The sequence below is a fragment of the Physeter macrocephalus genome, chromosome 4, assembly GCF_002837175.3.
Source record: "Physeter macrocephalus isolate SW-GA chromosome 4, ASM283717v5, whole genome shotgun sequence".
NCBI lineage: Eukaryota > Metazoa > Chordata > Mammalia > Artiodactyla > Physeteridae > Physeter > Physeter macrocephalus.
This window is the reverse complement of record NC_041217.1, coordinates 132,417,753-132,443,698: the sequence shown is the minus strand read 5'-3', so window position 1 is coordinate 132,443,698 and position 25,946 is coordinate 132,417,753. Positions and strand designations below refer to the sequence as shown.

The following is a 25,946-nucleotide window of genomic DNA, read 5'->3' as shown; positions in this document are numbered from 1 at the left end:
TGTCAGAGATCTGATGACTTACAAGTTTTTCAAGAAGAACGAGTATATATTTTGAGTTCTGGCACTTCCAGAATGGGATTTTTTTTTTTTTTTTTCAGCGGCCATGGCTCACGGGCCCAGCCGCTCCGCGGCACGTGGGATCCTCCCGGACCGGGGCACGAACCCGTGTCCCCTGCATCGGCAGGTGGACTCTCAACCACTGTGCCACCAGGGAAGCCCTGGAATGGGATTTTTATTAAAAGACAAGAAGAAACACATTTTGGTTACAATATTTTTGCTTTTTTAATTTGTTTTTAAGGATGACCACAACTGGGTTATTTCCTGGAAATTCACCTGTAATTGTGACGTCCATACTAGCTTTCTACACACTTGTGACCACTGTGACATCTGTCTGTGGTTTCCCCACTTCATGTTTCAGTCTCTCTCTCTCCCTGGTGGGTCCTATCTTGAACCAAGTCAAGCCTTTCTACCCCTTATACTCCACTCTCAAGAAAGAAGCTATTCCTACAAAAGGAAGTTACAACATGCGATACAAGGCATGGTAGGCCAGCAGGAGCAGGGTCTGCCGAGTGAATAAAGGAAGGAAACTACTACATCACGAGCAATTTTAAAAAGTGAAAAAAAGTAGATTTATCAGCTTGTCATTTCATTTGTAAGACAGTAAGAGGACTGTGTCCCGCCTACCCCAACTCAGTTGAAGATTGCTTTGCTGTTATGTAGACTCACTGTTTTTTTAGGTTAGTGTCTGGCAGTGTAGATGATAGATCTACACTGGGAGTGATGTCTTAGTCATATGGTTTCTGAACTTCCCTTCCCTCCCTGAGCCCCACCTGTGACAGAACATTGAGGCTGCTCTTGCATTCTAACTCTGATTCAGAACACATTAAAAACATCCCCAAATGGGCAATTAATCTGCATCCAGTTCAGGATATACTTATCATTTCAGAAAATATCCATCTTTTAAAAGAGGTGGGGAAAGGGGGTAGAGAGAAGTAATTCTTTCTAGATCAGTGATGACATGGGAACAGCTATTCTATTTAGAACTGGCAAGCATAATCGTCGCTGGAGAGAGTTCTTCAGCTAAATAGGTGTGAAGAGGAGGGTGTATCTTGAGTGTACTGCTAGTTAGGGTCCCAAAACATATGGCACAAGATATCCTTGAACAAAATAACAGACAGTATGTGCTCTGTGCTTTTAAGGCACAGGTACTGTATATACTTTTTACATGGTTTCTTTGATGTGAGCTGTCACAATGTACTTTATCATGTCCAAGCCTGAAATCGTGATCCTCACCTACAAAAATGTTATATAAACATTTTAAGACATATAGAAATAGGAAAGACCCAAGTTCTAGGACTAACAGACACCTTCCAAACTGCACCTGGTCTAAGAGTCTAACTTGGATACATTTTAAACTGTTATTGGAAAAGAGTTTTCCTAGAAAGGACCTCTTACTTGTTTCTGATCAACCTCTTTATTTTGTGACTTCTTTCTTTTTCCTGTTGTCAAGTAGTTTAAAATGACTCAGTGGATTCATTTGTTGTATTAATGTGTGAAGGGCATAACAAAGGACTGTGTGCTTTTTAGTCCATTGGCAGATATAGCCCATTTCTCTAATTATGTCCGGCCAAGGAGCTCTGGCAATCACTCTTTTGCTTTTCATCAGTGAGAAAACTTTGCGAATATTAACCTTTGAAAAAAGAAAACAAAACAGATAACTCTATGAAGCCATAGCCAACGACTTTTTCATGTTTTTATCCCAGTGCCTAACGTGTTTAATCATTGTTGCATGGATGAATTAATATGTATCTAGAACCTTTATTCTCAACTCCAGTCTAATGTAAGCTCCCAGAAGGCAGGGAGTTTTTGTCTCTTGTGTTCACTGCTATATTCATGGTGCCCAGAACGCTGCATGGTACCTAGTACGTGTGTCTCTCCTCTCCATTTCCAGTGTTGAATGAATGAATGAATGAGTTCAAAGCATTCTTAACCCTCGAAAGAGTCAGTGATATGGTAATTTTTAATTCATATTATCGAGAACCTCAGACTAACATAGCCATGTTTAAAGTAAAAACATTCTCGTAATTCTGCAAAATATACACTTACTTTTAAAATATCCAAGTGGTATTATTAAACCAAAGATAATAAGAGAACCTCATCTTTGTTGGGTTATGTTAACAATAGAAGGGTTAATAATTTTGACAATTAACTGATAAATACCTAAGTCTCTATGGTGGGCAAAATATTGTGCTTAAGTATATTAGAAATGAAATTCAGAAAATTCACAAACTACTTTTTCTCCTTATGAGCAGAATAGGTAAAAACAAACACACACACAAACAAGACTCATTGTATGATTTTTTTTTTTAAGCAACAAAATCAACAGAAGTCAAATTGCTTTTTCATTAGTTCTACAAGTTGTTTTTTTTTTCTTTTCTATCACTGTCTTCAGATATAAATGTCAAAATGTGGACACATTCTTATTTTCGTTCTTGTGATATGCTCTAGTATCTTGGTTTACCCTTCCCAGTCTGCCTCAGCTTTCCCAGGTGTAAAATTGGCCTAACAGTGCTCATCTACTAGCAAGGCGGGGGGCAGGTATGAGACTTAATTAGCAAACAGCTGGAAAACCCCTTGAGATAGCTCTGTGAGTCAGAATGGAAGTGCATTGTTATTAATCATTATTATTATTGTTATTATTTTAAAATGGCTCAGAGCCATCTCTAAATTTAGTAGTAAAATGAATGCTCTAATAATTCTTCCCAGGTGCATGATAGGTGGTCATGCATTTCACAAATTAAATGGTAGAATACTTGTAGGATATGATTATAATGATCCAAGTAAATGATCCTCAACCAATTCAAAATTATGTGACAAGACCCCAAGGAGCTAAAGCAAGCACTTTGCTTTGTTACCTTTCAGCTTCTCGAATGACCCATTTTGTGTTAATTTACGTGAAAGGGAAAAAATAAACTTTTTTTTTTTTATTAACTTGGACTTTTCTGTGTAATTAGTTGGGAACTGGGGAGTGGGTGGGCCACCTCCTAATTTCCAAATACATCTATCTGTGACACCTTGTCCATACTATACATATAAGTTGTTCTAAATATGTTTGTCTTAGCTTTCTATCGATTATTGAGTCAAGTTTAATTTGTGAACTTTAGAAGTCAGAGATCTTCAAACACTCTCTGAAAATATAATCATATGAATCATATGTCTTATTTTTCTACTTGTTCCCTGGTCTCTCCCTGTACCCTTCTGTCAAGAAATGCTTTTGGGTCTGAGTTAGGTTGTGTTGCAAGTTGGTGGAGAATCAGCTTCCACTGAGATCATATGCCTTTAGCTTGAATTATCTCAGGCAGACATCCTGGCTAGGTGCAATGCAAAACTCAGAGAGCTCAAGCCTAAGAAGACCTAAGGCTGGCAGCCCACTAAGTTGGGGATGAGAAAGGAAAAGGGAAACTCTATCTTTTCTGGTGCTTTTCCCCTCTTGGTTTCCCCACAAAAAATCAATAGCATGGTCGATAGTTGGTTTTGAGTTGTTCGCTACATGTTGGAGTTTTTCTGATGTAAACCTTTGGTGTCTGGGCTTCAGACATTATAATGTGTCAGGGAAAGTTTGATAGCTGCCACGGGCCCTCCTGGGTTACATTTTATTCCCTGTGACAGCCTTTGTAATGCGAGAGGGGAAGTACAGATCAATTTTTACACCATTTAGTTGTTGGGGGAAACTTTTTTTTCTGTGAATTGATTTTTCTTTTAAAAATTTACCCTGTTTCTTCTAAACAGCAAAAGCTAATAGAATGAGGCCTTTTCGTTAAAGAATATTTTCAAATAAAAAGCAATTCAAGCCTTGCTCTGAGTTGTTAAGACCCGGTCGTATCCTGTTCAGAATTTCTCAAATTCCTTTTGCATGACTTGGAATGACACTTTTAATTTTAAATGTATCCATTTGGGAAAACCTGGTGTCCTTCCTTAGCAATACTCTGGAATGGTGATATCAGGAAGAAAATGGCACAATGTCAAATATAGTGCTTGTGTGGTTTTTAATGCAGCTTTTGGTTTCTTTGAAACTCTATGGTGGCGCTTATGGATATTGAATAATTATAGATAATTAATAGTCACTATAAATTTCTATTAAAAAGTTTTAATTTTCATTTGAGTCCTTTCTATTAAATCTCTTGCTGTCTGGATTTGCAAATCATTACATCTTCTCTTCTACAAACAATAGTTTAAGTTGCTTACCTATTCTTTTCTTTCATTCTAATATTTATTCTCCTTCAGCATAATAAGTCTTATCAGAATTATCCTTGAGAAGCTGTAAGGTAACCGCTAGTATGTTAAATGAATACGGGATGATAAAGTTGTGTTTGTAAGATGGCTTCAAATTTTGAAAGATAAATTTCTAAATGGAATGAAAATGTTTCTGTAAAATTATGTTGAAACAGCATCCTACAGAGGTGCAAATGCTGTGTCTTTAAAATACTAAATACATTTATTTGAAATAATGGCCAAATATTTGAACAATGATATTTAAGCAAGAACACTAGAATCAGGCCTCTTATTCTCAGAGTGTTAGATATCCATCATGCTGTATTAATTGAAAGGATTGGGTATAATCTCATAAAGAAACAGGCAAACTCTGGGCTTTCCGCTCTAGTAAAAATATATCATTTATGTCTTCCATTACCGTGCTATAATTATGGTAAGTGAAGCAGAATGGAATCGATAGAGCAATTTATCAATGCATTCCAAACTATTCTAGCACCGTTTACGTCATCTACTGCAGATACTGTCATTCAATAAAGAGACATCTAATAGTATCAAGACTCTAGACTGATCCATTTCAGCATAATGTTTTCCTATGTTATATTCTAATTTGGATCATGGTTTAATTAATTGTTTCACTTTGTATGATATTATGTGAAGTAAAATAGTTCTTGAATTGAATTTCAGTAGAAATTTTAAAATTTGGTCTTCAAGTTTAAAAAGCACTGCTATATTATAGACAGTGTAAATAGTGCATTGATATAGACTTTCAGGTGCTGTATTGAATTAGATCACAGTTGAAACCAAAATACAAGCTAGGTATCCATCATGCCCCAAGATACATTGAAATTTAAATAACAACTATTTGGCTGGGGATATTATTTAATGACTCTAAATTTTTGTTTTTTAACATCACAAGATTCAAAATTCTTTAGGCTTTATCCTCATATTTATGATTTAACCGTAATTGTAGACAACATAGAAAATTTAGTTCATTTAGATTTTTTTTCATAAAACCATAAGCAATATGGTCTTTTTACCATTAGCCATCCCCTCATATAATATGATATTAAATATTCACAGAATTGAAGGGAAGATACTAAATTGTATATTAATATGTTATTATTTTTTTAATATGGAAAAGATACTTCAGATTATTAGATTGTCATTTTCCTTTTCCATTTGGTGGTAAAATTATCATCCAGTGTCATGTAGTTAATTCAACTTTCTACAAAATGATATAAATCTGGTAAGGATGCCAAGAGTCACACCAATGCAAAATTATCATTTTTATTTCAGATTTGTAGCCATCAAGAAATGTTTTTAAAGACACAACTTATTTTTTGGTTGGGTTAGAAACATTGAAACTTATGGAGAAAGAGTGAGGTTGAATATAACACAGTTGTAAGAAAACATTTATAACTCTTAGTTTTCGAAAAATGGTAATTATGTACAAGTTTTTTCTTTTTGTTTTCTTTTAGACTAGTTCTTAAGGTAAGATTTGTTCTTGTTTTTGGTAATTTCCTTAAAGCTCCTTAAGATAGTTTCCATGAACTCACAGAACATTAAGTGGGGCACAGTCTGACATTTTGCGATCATTTTCTAGAACTGTATTCCACGGGGTGTGATGACAGCCCTTCTCCCTTCTATTTTATATCTTGAATTTGAATGGGCTTGTGAATGTTTTGATATAAGTTCTATGTTTTTGGCCATCGCTTTCCTTCTTTATACCTTCCACTTTCCTGCTCACTGATGTCCCTCCAGGATTGATTTTTAAGAACTTGTCTGCTAAAGGGTTAAGGAGTCAGATTTTGAGGTGCTTCAGCGTGATGTATTCAAGTTAAGAAAATTGGGACGTCATTTAGCTCGGTGAAGATGTTATAAATTGTTTGGTTGGCAAGATTTATTGAGGGTTATTCTACCTGATATCACACTGTATTGTTGAATGTGGACTATTTTTAACTAGCCTTCTATTTAAACAGTGTCAGCGAATTCTGAGAGCTTGCCAAACACATTCTCAAAATGGTTGCCAAGCTGTAAGATGGCTGCCAAGGTCTGAGCACACTGAACAGGTTCAAAATGGTGACCAACTTCGCAGGATTTGTTGGTCACATTCTCCCACTGCCATCCTCAACCCCCCCAACACACAACTACCACCGAAAAAGGAAGGGAGAAAAAAAACTCGAAGATGCAAGACTTGGCACCAGCTCCTTGGCACGAGTGGTAGTAGTGTCATCCAGAGATTCAAGTAGTTACCGTGTACTCCTTGTTTCCCATGCTTGGCAGAAGACTATTCAGGGGAATACGTGAGGTGAAAACACCACCGGAAAATAACATGGCCATTTTCTCCACCTGATCTAACATGCACCAAATCATTCTTTAGAAAGGGGTGGGGAGGGGGGAGACTAGATGAAGCAGTGCTTTCAAAGAGCTTTCTAACGGAGATCCAAGAGCGTTAACCAAGACTTTGGGCTGTGCCTTTTTGTACTGCCTGCCTAAAGTGGCACAAACTTTATATACAACAGGTTTAAGATTTATTTTAGTTTTGCATTTGTTTACTTAAGTTTATAGCAATTGCTTTCTGGCAGTTGTGCTACTTAGCAGATTGAAATAAAATCATAAGGGTGAATTAAAACATACTGCTGTTAGTGCTGATTAGAATTTTAGCTTAGTGTAAATACCGGATGCAGGGTCCAACTTCTCAGACACTTGGCATGAGCTCAATAGGGATCTCCAGGCTACACAGGAGACAGTGTGTGTGTATTTGGATGCTTTTAAAATTCTTGGATAGGTGGAGCATACTACTTCTGCTGGCATGTTAGTTCATTGTGCTGCCTGCATAATGTGCTTGGGTTCCAAGGTAGACAGAGAAGCTGGGGAAATCATAATAAGGGAAAGGAGTTGGAATTTAAAAAACAAAACTTGGAAAAAAAAGGATTTTAATTAGACCCTGTGAAGTTTTTACTGTGTGTTTTGGTTATTAGATATAAATAACTAATAGTAAACTAAATTGAAGAACTGTCGGGTTTGTGATATTTTGAACAATGACCTAATAGTGAATATATTTCTACAACTTGTTAAAATTTTTCTGTGTGACACTTTAAAAAATATACTTGGTGAATTAACTTCTCCAGGCTGTCAGTTTACTCAGGGAATTCCTTAAATTGGTCTTCTGTTTAATATCAGCTATGGGCTAGGTTTTATATACTGATGAAAACCTGAATTCCTGAAGAGAATTTTTAATTGATAGAGCATTTTATGTAATACTTAAGTAGCTATACAAAAAAGCTGGTTGTCATGAAGGTGGTGGTGTTTTGTTTTGTGTCAATCAGTGGTGAAATCGGCTAGTGATAATATTACAGTAGGATGGTTTATACAGTTTGAGCTTGGCAATCTGCAGTTTTAGGATTTGTTAAGTCATGGAGCCCTTAGGTGGGGGAGATGTACACTTGGTGTATGCTCTATTGTAAGAGGTAGCCAAGAAATGTGACTTCTCAGTTCTCTTTTACTGATATTCTTTTTCCGTTTAGTCAACAATGACTGTAGCTAAGACTCTTGTAAGTTCTTTTCCAGTCTTTTCTCTCTTGGTAGGCAATTGTCAACCAAGCCCCAGTCATTCAGTAGGTGAAGCCAAATGTTATTGACAGTGCTGAAATTTGAACTCTGCATCCTTCAGTGTAAAAGATCAATGCCCATTAGGATGCTTCAGCTCTGGAAGTTTCAACATAGAGCTACATAGGCTTTTAGAGGTTAGCTGGGCAAATGCGTAATATGAAAGTTGCATGGCAGATCCCTTAATACATACTTACAGAGTACATTTCTAATGTTATATAATATTACGAATGTAAAGTAGTTTAATTAAAAGCATTTCTTGCTAATTCTTATGTATTTTACTGTAAGTTAGTGACAAGGAACTTGAATAAAACCTTTCTTTTTAAATTAAAAATCAGGAGTTCATACCTCTTCACAATAAATCACAATACTTTTTTTAATTAAAAAAATTATTTATTTATCTATTTACTTATTTATTTATGGCTGTGTTGGGTCTTCGTTGCTGCACTTGGGCTTGCTCTAGTTGCGGCGAGCGGGGGCTACTCTTCGTTGCGGTGTGCGGGATTCTCATTGCGGTGGCTTCTCTTGTTGTGGAGCACAGGCTCTAGGCGCGTGGGCTTCAGTAGTTGTGGCTCGCGGGCTCAGTAGTTGTGTCTCGTGGGCTCAGTAGTTGTGTCTTGCAGGCTCTAGAGCACAGGTTCAGTAGTTGTGGCTCATGGGCTTAATTGCTCCGCGGCATGTGGGATCTTCTGGACCAGGGCTCGAACCCGTGTCCCCTGCGTTGGCAGGCGGATTCTTAACCACTGCGCCACCAGGGGAGCCCCATAGTACATTTTTAATCTTCAAATTAAGAATGTGTAAGTAGTACTGATTATTACCTGTCAATTTTTCCCATTCTTTTCTATCGTATATTATTCATTGGCAGTTTATTTAGGTGAATAATGTTGTTGCAGCAAAGGTAAAAATTAGATCCCTAAAAATATGCTATTTTTACTTTGTTCATAATGTATTGTATCCATGAATATGTAAGCAAGTGGAATTTTTTCAGATGGCCTGGAACATGAGATAATTCTAAATTTTGTAGTGTAAAATGCCGATCAGGCAATGTTTAGGGAGGTAGAATAAAGCAGAGTTTTGCAGATTCACAAAGAATTCAACATTCTTGCTTATATGAAAAACAGTACTTTTCAATATTTTTAAGAAAAACTTTATTCATTTTGCCATTGTTAGACATAGTCCATATTTTCTGTTAGTGAAGTACAAGATCATTTCTTCAGGAAATTTTTCTATTAGTCCTTCCGAAGTGAGTATTTTAATTTAAAAGAACTGTTTGTCTTTTAAATTTATGTTGTGTGTTTGGCATTTTACCCTTTTCTACATAGTATGCATGTATAATTAGTACATGGGTTGTATGTGTATGCCTGTTCTACCCAAGTATGTATAGAGATATAAAATTTACTTTCTATATAGTAGCTCTCTGCATAGGGCAACCCAAACAGCTGTTACTCCTTTTTATAGCTTCTTTAATCTATGTGCCAACAAGTCAGTTTACAAAATCTGTTTTGTTGATGACTGCTGCGATAATAATTGTGGTGTTTTGTGGCTTGGCAAAAGGCTGGGGTCTCCTCTGAGGACTCTTGCCAAAGGCTTTGAAGGGGTTGAGGGGGATTCATTGCCAGAATGAGTCACCGCTCTCTATTTTATTTAGTGTCCTTCTGCCAAGGCCTTAGACACTTTCTGTTTTCATTCTTTTGTAGGCTTTCCTCCCCACATTGTGGTTTTCTTCACAGCCAGAGGCCTGGGTCTGCCAGGATAGGTGAGAGAAGCTGGCTGCCCTTCACTAAACACCAGTGTGCAGTGGAGCTGGAGGGATGGGGGGTTAGCTGTTGTGCTTCTTGAATGAATGTGAGTTTAATTATATAGTTATGAATTCTAAATAAAATGATGGATAATCTGGTTCACTCTAGTCACCTGGATTTGGGTTAGAAATTCTCAGAAGAGCAGTTATTATTTACTTTAAAGTAACATCCAAATAATGTGACAGTGTTTTAGTGCTTTTCATCATTGATTGTTGAAAAACCTTAGATTATTCATGAGTTTTGGCTGTAGGCCCAAATCATGAATTTTTCCTCAAACAAAAGAATACCATCCCCTTCCTTTTAAATGCCATAATATTTTGCTTCAGATAAACTGTTTTATACACACACCTAATAGTTTTCAAGGAATAATCCTAAAAATTTTATTTCTACTTGTCTAGATTTAAATTGTCACTGGTAAGTGGACTCAGAGATGCGAACTGCTAGTCTGTTGTCTAAGATATATTAGAGATTTAAATAGTTTTGTCTTCATTAAATTCTTTGAATGGATTGAAATAAGTTGGACTAAATATCCTCTTGCTAGATTCTTCCAACTCAAATACATTATGCGTATAGAAAGATGACTGGGATAAATTTAAATCTTCAATATGCAAGCAAAAGTGACATTTCGTACATTAATATGAGGAGGACTTAATTGGACCTTTGATGACTTTGGCCTCATAAATTCAGATGGCTTTTTCTTAACTAAAGTTATGACACCATTCTAAAAGCTAATAAACTGTATATGCAAAATTAAACTGAGGGACGTAGTTTTTGCTTTGTTAAGTGCCCATTCATTGTGTTAGATCTTTAAACATGGTCTACGTTGTAATATCCCCTGAAAACATTTCCATAAGTATAAACTATATTTTTCAAACTTCAGAGTCCTAACTGTGGGACATCAAAGTATTTTCCATATATTATGGTCCAACCTTTTGTTCCTCAGGAAATAAAAATGCCATAAAATGACTTTAACACTTTGTTTACAAAATAAATACTATTAATAATTGATTATTATTCCTTATAAATATTTCAGTTAGAAAATGTATAATTACATAGGTGAGGAGTCTGAGGTAATATTAGGATAAATTGATCTAATTGTATCCTACAAAGGTTAGTGGTTAACATTCAGACAAGTTAATGTATGTGAAAGCCCTTTAAACTGTAAAATATTATATAAATATCAAAACATTACGTTTGTATTTCTTTTCTGCTTTCTTAAACTTTGGATTATCAAACTCTTTTCTCCACGTATCTTCTTTACATTTCATTTTCGTTTAAAATAGCAAAAATAAATAAACAGAAACAGTTACTAAAAACCTGTAGTCACTTTGTGATATAAATTTACTCAGAATTTAAATACTCAAGAGTTCACGGCAAGATTCCAAGACAGAAATTCTTTTGGATGATCTATAAACCACTCAATCCCTGGTTAATGCTCAAACCATGTGAAAAGTTCCAGGTGAAGTTCACTTTAAGCCTTGTCTGAACCCCATAAACTGAGTGAAGTACTGTAAACCCTGTGTGAACCCCAAAGAATCAAAATAACTAAACCTGGTGCATTTCATTAAAACCCACTGTTTTCTACTCGCTGCTTAAATGTGCCCCAAATTTGAAGACAAACTTTGCATTTGGAAGTGAGCTGTTTTATTTTAGAAAGTATGAATCATAAGCTACTTAGTCCTTAGATATAGTTATCCTATTGTGAAGGTCTAATAATAATACTGTTTCAGAAGAGGAACAGGCACCTCCTTACAAGTCTTAATAGTCCCAGGATCTCTCAAAAGTCAGCAAGACATAAATAGAGTAGTGGTAATGGTTGTCATCCTAGTAATGGTATTAATAGTAGAGATCCTCATCAACATTATTTTGAAAGAGTAATGTTGTCTTGAATTTACCCTGAACCTTTGTGCCAAATACTTAAAACAAGACTCAATCTATCCTTTGTTACGATAGTGTGAGTTGATGGGAGCTAAGTATTATTGGTCCTTTTATGCAGAAAGGAAACAGAATCGCTGATCAGTTAAGTCACTTGGCTTCCAACTAGTTGCATGACTTCAGATACGGGTAGATTGATCTTTGGGGGCATTGATCTCCTCTTCTGAAAAATGACTTCTTAGATTCCTTTCACCTCTTAAAAAAATCTGCAAATGCTATTGCTGTCGGTTTAGAAAGCATATCCCCAGAAATAACAGTCTTTGTGTCATTGTTCATTTTATTCCTTTTGAAGATGAGGTGACCGATCCATAGAGGATACATTATAAATCACTGGCCTGATTTCCCTTAGTAATCACCATAATCAGAAGTACAATCATAGTTATCACGCATCAAGTACTTACTCTACCTTGGATATCGTGTGCTGAGCTCTTTCCATCAATTAGCTCACTGGTCTTTCTGTAGTTTTTCATTAGTAGCCTTAGTGTCTTAGTGTATCAATGATTTTATTAAGTTGACTACACATTTTGTATGACTATTTTTACAGGCCAATGTCCTTGAGTATTCAAGAATCCTGAAATCATTCCCTTTGCCTGTAAATTTTGACAGCTAACCAAAATGAGGACTTTCTTTCACTCTCCTAACCATTTTGCTTTTTTGACTATCAGTCTTATGATGAGTTTGGTAAGGAATAAGTAATTTTCATGTATTTTTCTGTGCATTCTTCCAACCATTCAGCTATCCTCTCGTGTACACATAGGCTTTTGCGCACTGGAGAAAACTAGGTGGATAAGAAATGCTCCTTGTCTTCAAGAGCTTGCAACTTCCAAAGTTACAGATTCACCATGAAAAGAGTGTCAAGGTGCACCTTAAGTTCGTTACCTAAATGGCACTGGTAAATATTTTCAGATAAGCAAATATTGAGCTGACACTGAGTGAAGTGTGTGCTTTACAAACTTTCATGTTTCATTTCAGGGTAAGACATGGCACTCTGAAGAATGGGCTTTGGGAATGTATATGCTTAGCTTAGTTCTAGGTGCTAAAGACAGTAAATAGCTGCTGAAACAGTCTTCCATCAACCATGAACAGTATCTTTGAAGCAGTCACTACATGCACTAGGCTCTGTCTGTTGTAGGGTCTGCTCATTAAAGCTACTTTCTGGGTCTTTGTTCATGTCATGCAGACCTTGTGACAGGTGTTACAGCTGCCAGCCTGGCACAATCCATTGGGGCCGTGCTGTAATTGCTCTTGATGCCACCCTTAATGGGTGGGTGAGGGGAGGTGAGAGGATGCCCTCAGGCCGTTACTGACATCTGGTCACCACTGCTGTTTCACTGCAGTGTCTGCTTGGTGCCTACAAATATTGGACCATTGAGTTGAGTTTGCTGCCACCATTGGATTCCTTGCAGCTATCATTATTTCACAGCTGGGCAATGATTTTAGCTTGGAAAAGGATTATTCATCTCAGGGCCAGAAACAGTCCACTGCCAACATGACCCTGAGAACTTTCTTCTGTTTATTAAATGAGAATAAGTATCCTCATGACCTCCTTTATTAAGTAAGTGTTTCCTGGTTTTGAACTTTTTGTTTTTTTGCGAGAATGTTATCTTTCATCATTATTTCTGAACGCATAAAGGATTAAATTTCCTCTTCAAGAGTTTCACATATTTCTTTTATGTATGCAGGGTGATAAGTAAACATTGATCTGAGGAAGTTCTGAAAAATCTCATTCAGCCAGCATTTACCACGCGCCTTATCTGTCAGCTACTGAACGAGGTACAGGGAAAATAAAGGCCTGACTTCAACTCGCTCTCTCTCCAGTAAGACAGACAAACCTGTACACAACTAACCATAACATCGGGCAGAGTGATTAAAGTGAAATTGAAGTAAAAATGTGTAACAGCATGGGTACAGTTACGATTTGTGTATTGTGCTTTTAACTAAACACTTGGGTGAGATGGATTTGAGAAAACTTCATGCACAAAACTTCTCAATGCACAAATTATAGACAGGCCCCTGAATATTAAGACAGTCTTGTGAGGGAGGATTTCAGGCTGTCTGGAATCCACAAACTAGAGTTTGCCCACAGAACTGAATTAAAAGTAGCTACTTCTCCTTATGATCTTTTGTTTCTGCAATAGTGGCATCTTCCTGAGGCTGTATTCTTTTGGTCAGAGCAGAACTGTAGTATGTTGTTAAGTTGTTTAGGAAAGCTCTGAGACAATTAATGAAGTGGATTTAAATGTGTATTTAAAAGCAGTCACAAAGTGTTTCTTTGTGGGGGATGCCCATATTGCAGTCCTAACTTAAATACCAACTTAAACAAGAAACTTGACTTTAGGTGTGCTCCATAAGTATTCTGTGATCATTTCTGGGGTGTTGTAAGACACTTCTAACCACTTTATAAAGATATTAGTAACTAAACAATCACCAGCTAGAACCCTCTCCCCTCCATTTCCACATGCCTCTGTGCACACCCACTCTAAATGCTCATGGAGAGATAGCATTAAGGCTCTCATCTGACCTTAGTGATTTTGCAAATATAAAGGTAGCATTTCATGGTCCCTGAAGTGATATATTATTGGAAGAGCATTCATACAATTTTGTTTTAATTGATTCTAACTCTTAAGCATGCAACCAATCTGTGTACATCTCCTTTTAATTATCTGAGCTGTGAGAGAGAAGTAGGTAATAATTTGGTGATCCATTCAGATATCTTCAAAGGAAGGTATCCATCTTTTATATGGCAGACATGCTGAAAGATATAAAACAAAATATTTTTATTTAGTAATTTCATCGATATTCTTTATAGTGCAAATGATTTAAATCACAACTTATACAAGTTGCTCAATAAGTACTTTTGATTGAAAAAAAATGGCCACAAGAATTAAATTTATGAAATTAAGTGAGGAAAAAAGCTAGAACATAAGAAATGATAAATTAATGAATAAATTCTCTTTAGAAGGAAGCCAAATATTATAGTGAGGGTGAACAATGAAATAATCCCACTTGAAGAAAATTAATTCAGCCAACACATTTTAGTGTCTTCTCTGTGCTTATTATGGGGCATGTGACAGAGAGGTGGAGGAAATTTATCAGAAATGAATAATATTCATTACCATGTTCCTGTTGACAAGTTTGAGTACACAGGTACACTAGTGAAACAGTGAATTCAAGGAAGGATGAATTGAAACATAGGTTGAAATTATCATCGATAGAAGAGGCATAAAAAATACACTTCCTTTTCTAGGAAAATATTTGTAAATTGTGTTTGGTTAGTACAAGTACATAGAAAGCATATAGAAGTTTTCAATCTATTTTCATTGAATTTGTAAGATGCTAGGTAAAGTGTACAGGTCCTTGTCCTGTATGTTGAAAATTATTGTTTTAATTGGATTGCTTCTTTGGAAAGAAGACAAAGAGCACATTGCTAAAAGCTTCTGGAAGCCATTTTCAATATTTGTAATAATGTAAGTGCTAGAAATGTGCTTCCATTATATGCAAAGGCAATAATGCCTTCTATAAGCATAGAGTCTCTGTAAGACTTTTATAGTATTGTCTATTTAAATGCAAGCAGACAAAAATTATTTTTAACTTTAGATTAGAGGACCAACTCCATCTTTCTCCTTTGCAATTTTTTGGCCACTCTTTCTAATTCTGCTCCCAAGAGCAATTTAAAAGTCACTTTTTGTTTTTCTAAAAAAGGAGTATTTATTTCTACAAGTACCATATCAGTTCTATATGACCTGGATGGTGTGTGTCATAAATATAAGTTTTATATGATTGGTCAGATTTTTCACTTTTAGCTAAGATGTCTGCTGTAGCACAATGCTTGGGAATGTTTGTGTTGAGAGATAATTTAGAATTTATTAACTTACATTTAAGAGTACCTCTGATAGGGCTTCCCTGGTGGCGCAGTGGTTGAGAGTCTGCCTGCCGATTCAGGGGATACGGGTTCGTGCCCCGGTCCGGGAGGATCCCACGTGCCGCGGAGTGGCTGGGCCCGTGAGCCATGGTCGCTGAGCCTGCGCGTCCAGACCCTGTGCTCCGCAACGGGAGAGGCCACAACAGTGAGAGGCCCGCATACCACACAAACACACACACACACACACACACACACACACACACACACAAAAAGAGTACCTCTGATAATATAGATATAAAAGCTCAATTATAATGTTGCATCATCTGTGTATAGGTATATACATGAAACAGACTTAGAAATTAAATGGCCTATACCATATAATATGTTTCTTTTCATGATTTGAATTTAAATTTTACAATGTTGTTTACATGACAAGACAAAATTTGAAATTATAAGAAAACTATGGACCAGTTAGGTGCCTTTAGAAATGTACTTTGGGATATTGAAATGTTCTATAAAGCATTATGAGTATAAAATGAAAGGGCTCTCTTTATCTCTTTTCTAAAGCAAGTCAAAACTTTTGCTTTCATAACATGCCATTGAAAAACATATTTTACAAATATTTTATAAAATCTTACCTTGAAATTTTTTTCTTGCAAGTAAGGAATTATCTTTAAAATTATGGACCCTGCTAGAGAATAATATAATTGTGTTTAATAAAGAAAAACTCATTGAAAATCTGTGTGGATTTGGTTCATCTGAACTATAGATTGATGAAACCTATTTTATTTCTGGATATTCCATAAATTCCGGACATCTCTTAATATCTTTTCTATGTATGAGAAATCCATACACAACAGAGAAAGGATGGAAAAGATGGAGACCTTTCATTTCTCTTATTTTCACTTTTGTTCCATCCCTCTTTGCTTGTCCTTTGTTCAAATAAACTTTTGTGGTATGTCTTTCACACATCATCGCTCCTTGCTTCAAAGGCTTCTTTTAATAACTTAACCCTGGCTCACTTTCTTTTGCATATGAAATTGATTTAACTAAAGAGTATGTGTGTGTGTGTGTGTGCATGCATGCACATGTGTGCACTCCAACATGTACACACACATCTGTACAAATAAAAATTTCACTGGAAAGGAAAGTCTGTGATCTCTGGTTTACTTTAAACACACACACACACACACACACACACACACACACACACACACACACACACACCTTGTTGCAGTGATAAAGCCTAAGCTTGGAGTCAATCTATTTTTGAGATCCAGATTTTTCTCTTAATGCTCTCTCAGTTTCCTCAACCTGAAATAAGGACAATAATATTTACTTTGCAAAAGCGGCTGGGAAAGTTACATGAATGTAAATAACTTAGCTCATAGTGTTGGCCATTCTTATTGTTTTCAGGCAGTTGGTAAAGGCTTTCTGTTTCCATCACCATCATCATCATCATATATGAATATAATTAAGTAATATATTGATCTTGAAGCTGATAATAAGTTAACTGATAATAAGCAGAAGGTTGAAATTAAGGCTTTTTGTTCCTGAACAATTGATCTTAAGTACAATCACATGAAAAGTGATAGTTATATTAACCTGAAAATAGTAAAACATTTTAAAAAATGACAGTACTATCTATGTGATTTTCAGTTGTCAAGCCAACTTACGTTAAAATAGAAATTAATATTTCCATTAACAGTGTCTATAATTTTTTTAAAAATGTTTCACCAATTACAAATTTAAATCAACAGAAGTAATGATATACTGATAGTTGTACAAGATAACAAAAATGTAAATAAAGTTTAGAATTTGAAAATACTATATCAGGAGCTAAGCTGTGTAATTATTTATCTTGTTCTTTAAATACTGAAATATTGTTTCCTATAGCAGGTAGATAGAGATATCAATTCAGCTACCATTTTAAATACAGTAACTCTGAGAAGTTCTAGTTATTTCTTACATTATTAGAAATTAAATTCTGGTATGAATGCTGGAAAAGATATCTTTTTCAATCTTGCGTCCCACCATCAAGCATTATGCATCAAGCATCAATGGCTTCTCATAATATCCCCTCGATGACTATTTGAATTTTATTTTCATTGGGCAGACCCTCACCTTAGAAGCTCTGTATTAACCAGCTTTCAAGACTGACTAAGACTTTTTCTCTTCTTTGTAACATACTAACTGATGCCTGGAGTATGCTGAGTACTAATGGCCAATAGTTAACCTGCTAGCACAAGCTAGCAATTTTGTTTTTACTAGTTGTGTGCTTACCAAAAGTTGTGTTATTCTCAGACCTGTTTATACTAGTATTATTGGTATTGTTGTAATGTAATTTAATTAAATTTATGTGATCTGATGACATACAACCTCAAAATTAAAAAAAAAGTTTTATTTCTGTGAAAATAAGCCAGTGCTTTGAAAAGTCTTATTAAAGATGAGTTACCAAAAATTCTGTCAGATTAAGTGTGGGTGAGCTGTCTCAACTGTAAAGGGAAATTTGTAAAAATATGAAAGGATCCTGTGCTCAGATTATTTTAGAAGTATGTTTAGATTCTCCCTGTACTGAAAAAAAGCACAAAACCTGGAAATCTGATATGATGTTTTATAGGTGTGGTTTATGTAAGAAAGATGCTGCAGTTAACAAACATTAAAGTTAAGGCCTTATCTCTGTATAAAAAGACTGGCCAACAAATGTACATGTCTTCACAGTTAAAATGCTTAAGGTGTATATGTTTCATAAAAAATTATCCATTTTTTTAAACTAACCGACCAACTACTAGCCCCAAGAGTATTGGATAGGAATGCCTCTACTCTATTTCTTGTTCATATACTTTTCAGAGATTTAAAGATGTTCTGGTGTTTTGTTTTGTTTTGTTTTTCCTAACAAGGGAAATTAGAGGGAATTGGTTGATAGGGTTCGTATGTTGGGCTGTGAGACTTGTAAAGGACCAAGACCTGAAATTATGATGTGGAAGTTGATATGCTGAGGTTGGTCAGTTCCATAAAAAAAAAAAAATCAATCCAGCCAGAAGATGTTCCAGATGGTCTGATTTGGGGTGGTAGCTTAGTGGAGCAGTGGACAACATGGAGGTCTAACTGGCAGAAGGTGAGAGTCCCCAGAATTGGGCAGAACCAAGAAATAGAGTCCATGGACAGGTGACACTAATCCAGGCAGGTGGTCAGCATCAGAGAAGTCCGTCAGCAGGTAGCAGGGTTCCAGGTGCTAACCTGGATTTCAGAGCCAGAATTTCATTCTCAGGAAGCAGGTAAGGAAAAGCACATCAGTATCTCCAGTTCCAGACGAGCCAGGGTACTTGACCGAACACTTAAGGTGGAGTTTACCTGTTGGAGAACATGGCACAGATTGCTGGTACCAGAGTTGGAGCATGAGGTCAGAGGCTAGGGGGTGGCTTAATGCTGAGGCCCCTGGGGAAGTTGTGTTTCTCAGAGCCCCTCCTGTCTCCGGAGGATGGATGCACTTACCGATGGGGACTGTTACACAATTGGACATCAAATGGCTTACCTAGGGGTGGCAGAGAGCCAGGTGACGGCTTCAAGTGTTCAAATATGGAAGAAAATAAAATAGCTCTGTGTCTGTCTTCTTGAAGACAAAACCCAATAGCCAAAGGACTGAGAGTTTTACCAAAGAAACTGCTGTTTTTGAAAGAACGGTGGAAGATGCATCTGCTTCCAATGTTAGATTAACCATACCTAAATAAGGTAAACTCTTTGCCTTTCACTGTTGTTGCTGTTGTCTGTCCTGTCATCTAGTATTGCCTGGCACCAAAGAAAGCAAGGAATAATTGTTGGCTAATTTGACCTATCTGGATGGCATTTGTAATTGAGATTCATCCTTTATTAAAGCAAGTACAGGCATTATTACTATTTTAAAAAATATCTACTTACTACTTTTGTAAGTTTGGTTTTTTGGGTTTTTTTTTTACTAGTTTGTTGTTGCTGGTGGTGGTTTGGTGGTGTTCTACAGTGGGGCCTACTTGTAGCTCAACTAAGGTGTTTGAGTCGGACTTTTTAAGCATAAAAGTACTTTGCATGGTTTTATTTCAAGTGTATCAATTACGTCATTTGTGGCACTGAAAGTGAGATTGTAATTCCCAGAGTGCTGAGACAGTTCATTCAAAGGTTAGCCCACCTATGTTTATAGTAGTTCTCTGTAATATAATTATAACTAATTTCCACTGTTGTTTTTGGAGAAAACTGTAGACTATAATTTTGTGTTAGCACTTTTTAAACAGCTCCCTGCATTGTCATATTATTTTAAATGGGCTCTGTTTTAAAATAACCTTTCATGCTTTGGTTTCAAGAATATAGCTTACATGGGTCTGTAGTTAGCAAAATACAAGGATGTAGCAAATCATAGAGAGTCAACACAACTGTAGAAGCATGTGTTAAACGTTTCTAGCACTGCCCTAGGTTTAGAGGGGAAGATATGGCGGGGTGGGGGAGTAGAAATTCCTTGTCCTTTAACAGTTGATCAGCCCTGTTGGATAGGCAGGATATTACACAGAATAGCTAAGCCCCCATGTAGGAAAAAAATACATGGTAGTTACACAAATGTAAAAATGCTACACGCGAAACATATTGTATTTCATTTTTGTGGTCCACTCATAGGAATCTGAGAGCAGAATTAGAATAAAGTCCCATGTCCCAGAATTAAGGACAGCAACACCATTTTATCTCTTGGCAAATGTTGCCCGTATCGTCCTCAAATGGCAGATATCTGCATATAGTTAGTCATCTGGACACACCCTTCCCCTGCTACATTTCATCTCCATATTAGTAATAGAATTTTAGTGTTGGTTTAAAAGACAGGCTGCCTTAAAGCAGATTGCATAGTTTGCACACTGTGAATTGTAATTAAAGTGTAAGGGGTGCTTATTATGTCAACAACTGGCATGAGAACCCCCGAGCAGCAGGTGACCCCGAGCATGTGACGTTTGTGACAGCTAGGATCCCCTTTCCACTGGCTTAGCAATCTGAAAGTCCAAATTGAAAGAAGCCCAGAGGCTGTATATTTCATTAGATCCCAGGGGAAGTGCAGGATACAGCTTCCTTCTGTTTTCCTGGGAGGTCGCCAGAAAGTTTGTGGAGCTCTGTTTCTGTCAGAGACTCAAAGGAGAAAAGCAAAAGCACACACAAAACAAAACAAAACACCATACACACCACAAAAACCATCCACCAATCACCCCCAGGACCATAGATTTGACATTTCCCACAGTCTCTCGGAGACCACAGTGTTGCTGTGTCAGCAATATACCCCTTGCTTTGAATTGTTTGAAAGGAAGGCTCCGTGTTCTAGCATTTAAAAAATGTTTAAGCTTCCATATGCGGCGATTCTTTTGGTATAAAGCCATGAAAAATTATCAAGTACAGATATCATATGATTTGCTTTAAATACTTTTGCATTATGCATTACATTCTCCTCACCTTCTAGGATGGGGCAGAAGTCCGAATTTAGAAAGATGAAACCACACGAATAATAAAGGAAACAGACCACGGAGACATGCCATATGTATTTCAGTTCTTACTGTGATGAGTAAACCATTTGAAATGTGGTCACATGAAAGGAGTGCTACTTTAGGAGGCTCGGATCCTTTTAAAAGTAGATTTTTATGGTATTCCATAGTGGATACAGACCCCCACTAAGGTTCTGGTTCTGGTGGAAGCTTTTGGTCTTGAGTCATCTTGGGACCTGACTGACAGTTGCTGGAGTGAGCAAAAAGGTGTCTCTTTTTTCACCTCACGTTGGATGGCAGGCTTCTTACTGTCACGGAGTTTCCATAGCACAAAAATGGAAACTATGGTACTTTGTTGCTTAGCTTTGGTAACCCAGATCTTTTGGAAGTTGATTTTTCATTTGGGACTCAAGCTTCCTACATGAACTGATGGGCTGTGGCTTCTCTGCCCTCAGGAAAACCAGGTTTAAGCCCAGCAGGAAGTATTGCTGGCCCTATAGATACCGAGCCTACCTTTTAATCCCTAAGTGTTATTAAATTTAAACCAGAAAAGAAGAACTCTGTGAACCCAGACTCCGCTTTTTTTGTGTGTTTTATTTTTTGGTCAAGAAAGAAAGGTTAAGTCGCTGTTTGTAAGCTTGCTTGTGACTGTGTGTGTGATCTTATGCTAGCCTGGAAAGAGAACCTCAAGTCTTGAGAAAAAAAGATGAGCCGTTTTTATAAATTTGGTAAATAAAATAAAACCTTCCAACTTTAGAGCTGCATTCGAGTATTGTAATTAAGGGAGTACCAGTTATTTTTTAAATTATAGTACACCTATTTTAGCAAATTTGCAAAGAATTAATTTCTTTGTATTTATATTTTTCAAGGTCAGTTCCTTTATTCAGCCAGAGGGAAATCCAATATACTTAGCAGAATTTTACCTCAGTTTCCCAGAGAGATGAGAGAAGAATAGATTGGGCGTGGAATGTGACAGAAATTTGTCTGTCTGTGCTGCCTAAGATTAGCTAACTAATCATCAATTTCTGTAGCAATATAAGCGTAGCGCACGGAGGTTACAATAAACTGTCCCAGGTCATGAATTTTCCATTTTTTACTTAGCTTCTAAGTGAAACTTTTAATTTTTTTTTCTCTCATTGTGTTATGTGAATACTACTTCCTTAATCTTTATTCTTAGTTTATCATCCTTTATCATATGTCCTTACCTGCCTTGAAAGTCTGCATTATATTGTTTTATAATCCGTACAAAATCACATCACTTTATGGATATTCTAAATATAGTCTGTTAATACATAGTGCCTGATAAAAAGTGAATGTATAGAAAATAAGCCATTTTCAGAACTTTTGGCTAATTTTAGAAACCGCATTCTCAACTTCAGGCCAGGTTTTAAAAAAAGGATTTAAGAGTATCTGAACTTATGTCTACATCAAGCCAAAGATAAATAGGGTGTGTCAAACTGGCCATAATTCCTATCAGAATTGGTCTTCAGCCTAACATTTTCAACACAGTTTCAATATTGGTCTTCCAAAATGCATGCTAGAATGAAAACCAAAAAGGAATTTTAACATCTTATTTTCGATTATCTAAATGAAACTTTCGCTTTTTTTTTTTATTAACTGTAGTTACTCTTCTCTTACTGAGAGAAACTTTACTGATACACCAGTCCAAACACGGTTATGTCACTCCTTCACATACTTAGTAAAAGTGTTCTTGCTCTGTGATACATATCAAGGAGTCTTCAGTAATTATGAAATCAGAAATGCAGAAGCCTATCATCACATACTGCAGGAATTTTCTATACTAGGGACCTAAAAGATTTACGTTAAACAAAATTTGTAAGCTTAGCCTTACTCTTCCTGCTACAGATAATAGGAAAGAAATGTTTTTAAAGTCTCTGGTCCCAGTATATTTGCAAATAATAGTCAGAATTGTCTCATGATTTGAGAAATCTGCTTCCCTTTTAAATTCTAACTTTTTGTTTATGTTTCAAATATTAAGTTATCTGATAAGATTATCGTGGGCACTGGACAAGCCATTTGCCCATCTCTGATAGAGAGGAGGAAGTCTTTCCCTTATATGTAGCCATTTCAGGAATTTTAGCCTTAATTGAAAAACCCTGCATGTTTTCTAACTGTACTTTGTTTCTGCTAGGAGACAGAAAAATCTATAGGCCGTCTGTGAGATAACTCTTGCTTAAAAGTCTTGCCCAGACTAGCCTCTCCCCTCTAGTCCTCTATTCAAGGTCACTTATTGAGCATTTACTATGTGCAAGCCTTTCTTTAAACGTGTGCCCTCAAGGGCTTGCAACTTGTTGGTAGGGCAGGTGGGGATTATACACACGGAGAAATGAAATAGAAGCTGAGTCCTGTTCTTAGTAACCAGGCTGTAGGAAGCCAGAGGAAGGAGGGATTAATTCTGCCAGGAGGAAAGGAAAGGATCCTGTCTTCATCCTCTTCTACACTGAATTATCTTCTCAATTCAGGACAGGGATCTGTGCTGTATAAATGTGACTAACCGCTATCGGAAAAGAAGGCAATTACTTTCTGTGCCTAAGTGGGGTGTTGACAAAAACAGAGGGTAAAAGCAAAGACAGAACTCTATAAATTGACTGAAATCTTTTCAAATATTTGACAGGAAGCTTTGGGTAAAATGTTAGAGTTTTAATTACTGTATTTTAATGGCAGCTGAGGGTTAATAAACCCAATAGGCACTTGGCCTGGTCATCAATGTGTGGTTGCCATACAGCTGAGAATAGTAGTGTGGGCTGGGCTGTGCAATACCAGCGGGTTAATTAACTTTGCGATAGTCTGTCACTCATTCCTCAGGCAGGGGGACATTTGAGTTTGCAATAGGTCATCCTGCACTGCAGTTTTGTGTTTTAAATGTAGCTAAGTTTGAGCCTACAGAAAAAAATCAAGAAAATGGAAGTGGTGAGTTTTTTTTAACTAAGGAAATTCATTCAGTCAAGGCATAGGGCCAGTTTGAACAATGTAAGCCTGAGACATCTTTCACAGGGGGCTCTGTGCCCTTTCAGTGTTCTACTTTGCTTTGCTTCTAAAGATATGATGTCTGTTTTCCGTAAAATTTCTCGGAAAGTATTTGTACCCATTTATTTTCTTTTCTCAAGGAACTTGCAAGCAGATCTTGCAGTGTGGCGAGCACACACACATTTTCTCTCCCCGTTGGTGCCGTCCTGTCCAGGGCAGCGCGCAGACTTGAGGTGGGTGATTCTACAGAGGATGCCCGGCAGCTCCCGGGCCTGCAGGCTTCCTGGAACCTAGCGTTGGGAGCCCAGAGCTTGTGAGCCTCCTGTTCGTGGCTCTGTCTCCAGGGCTCACAAGAGTGCTGGGCACACAGTAGTTGCTTGATCCGTATTTGTTGGTTTTATCTGTGGAATGATATGCTGACTAAATGATGAGAGTATATTATTAAGGAATTTCAGTTGAGTTTCCATTTCCTCAGTTGCTAGATTTGTAATATTTTAATCAGCATATGTCAACATTTCTAAAATTATTTCAGATTTATCAGTGACATCTGAAGTTCCACTTACTCTTTTGCAATAACTAGTTTCTTGGGACATAACAATTCTTAGGAAAAAATGATTTAGACTACAAGAATTCAGGAATTTTAGGGGAAAGCTAGAGCTCATTTACTTTAATAGCCCCAAAGATGAGAAAAATGAGACCCAGGTTTACGGAGCTTTTAACAATCGATTCTGGATCCCAGATTTCCTGATTCTGAACCTGGTGTTCCTTTTTTGGATATTAACCCAAATACCTTAAAGCTTTTCCTCTCTGTTGCTCTCACTTTTGATCTCTCATTTGTGAATACTTTCTTTAGACCAAACAGGGAATAATAAAGTACTCCAGGAGAGGGGAGCTCAGAGGTGAACTTCACATGGAAATGTTACAGGCCTGCTGCAAGGTGCAGCCAACAAAAAAAAGTTAGCTGGCAATCTGCCTTCCACGCAAAGGTTATTTTTCTTATTACAACAAAACTAATTAGTGGATTTTCTAATGTAAGAAAATGTTGCTGTTAGTAAAAGTTTCCTCTGTGCCAGAAAGCAGATGGTGGCAGTGAACAGTGTTTTCTTTTGCCAGGTTTTGTATATGCTTTCTAAACCTGCAAGAGATTTTGCTTTTCCAGATTCAGATTTCTGATCTTTTTTATTTTTAAACAGAAATAGAAACTTATATTTAAATGTACTTGCATCATGTGGTCTGTTTGACATATCATGGTTCCTTGAAAATGTTGAGTAACATTTGATGTTCTGCATGAATTTCTTCTCGAAGAGTCTTGGGACTTTTTAATGTTGTGCTATACTTTCCTTACGGAAATCCAGAGGTCGTGCTTTGAGAGCGCCACAGTAGGGAGTTTTGGTGGGGTTATGAAAAGCAGTGTAGGAGATTTTCTTTATGTGTCAAAAGAAAAAAAAGATTTTCTATTTTCTTTTTTCTTATTTTGGTTTTTTTGTTTTTTGCTTCCAATCACTGTGTAAATACCAGCTTTTCTCAGTCAGGTTCCTTAGAGCCTGCCTCTATTCATGATGACATCAGGGTTTGTATACAATTTTGAATAATTCATTTCCCTATCTACTGCCGGTGAGATGTTACACTCTTCCTGTTAATTTAAAATAGTCTTTTTGCCTAATGTTTTTTATGAAATTCCTTCCAAATAGGTTTGTTCAAAGTCTTCCCCTTTGAAGTCTGAGCATGTCAGGACAATACCAACATGGCGGCATTAAAACAAAGTGCTTTCTGATTTTAAGACCAGGTGGGAGAACATGTGACTACAATAGTGTGATGTGAGGCTGTTTTGTATGATAAAAACTTAAGACTCTGTTGACTAAGACTTCAGAAAATTTCCCCTTTCTACAGGACATCCATTTAGAGGAGAAAAGGAAATCATTAAATTGTTAGATGAGTTGCTAAAGTATAGAATAAAAATGGAAAATGAAAACCAGCCCAGTGATTTTTTTTTTT

General features: G+C 36.7%; 1 protein-coding gene across 19 annotated transcripts in view; it reads left to right on the top strand.

Moving 5' to 3' along the window:
• Positions 1-25,946, top strand: part of NFIA (nuclear factor I A) — a 381,629-nt gene that overhangs the window by 146,004 nt on the left and 209,679 nt on the right. The window contains exons 4-5 of one of the 19 annotated variants that reach the window (XR_008617265.1): positions 9,579-9,726; positions 12,953-13,170. The exons of 15 other annotated variants lie outside the window; for them this stretch is intronic. Coding sequence is in view for 3 of the 4 variants with exons in the window: in XM_055084582.1 (XP_054940557.1) it covers positions 9,579-9,637 (59 nt within the window). In the remaining variant the exon portion in view is untranslated. Of the gene's footprint in view, positions 1-9,578; positions 9,727-12,952; positions 13,171-13,297; positions 14,036-25,946 lie in introns of those variants that run through there. 3 more of the 19 variants (XM_055084587.1, XM_055084583.1, XM_055084582.1) reach the window with 3 other exon arrangements.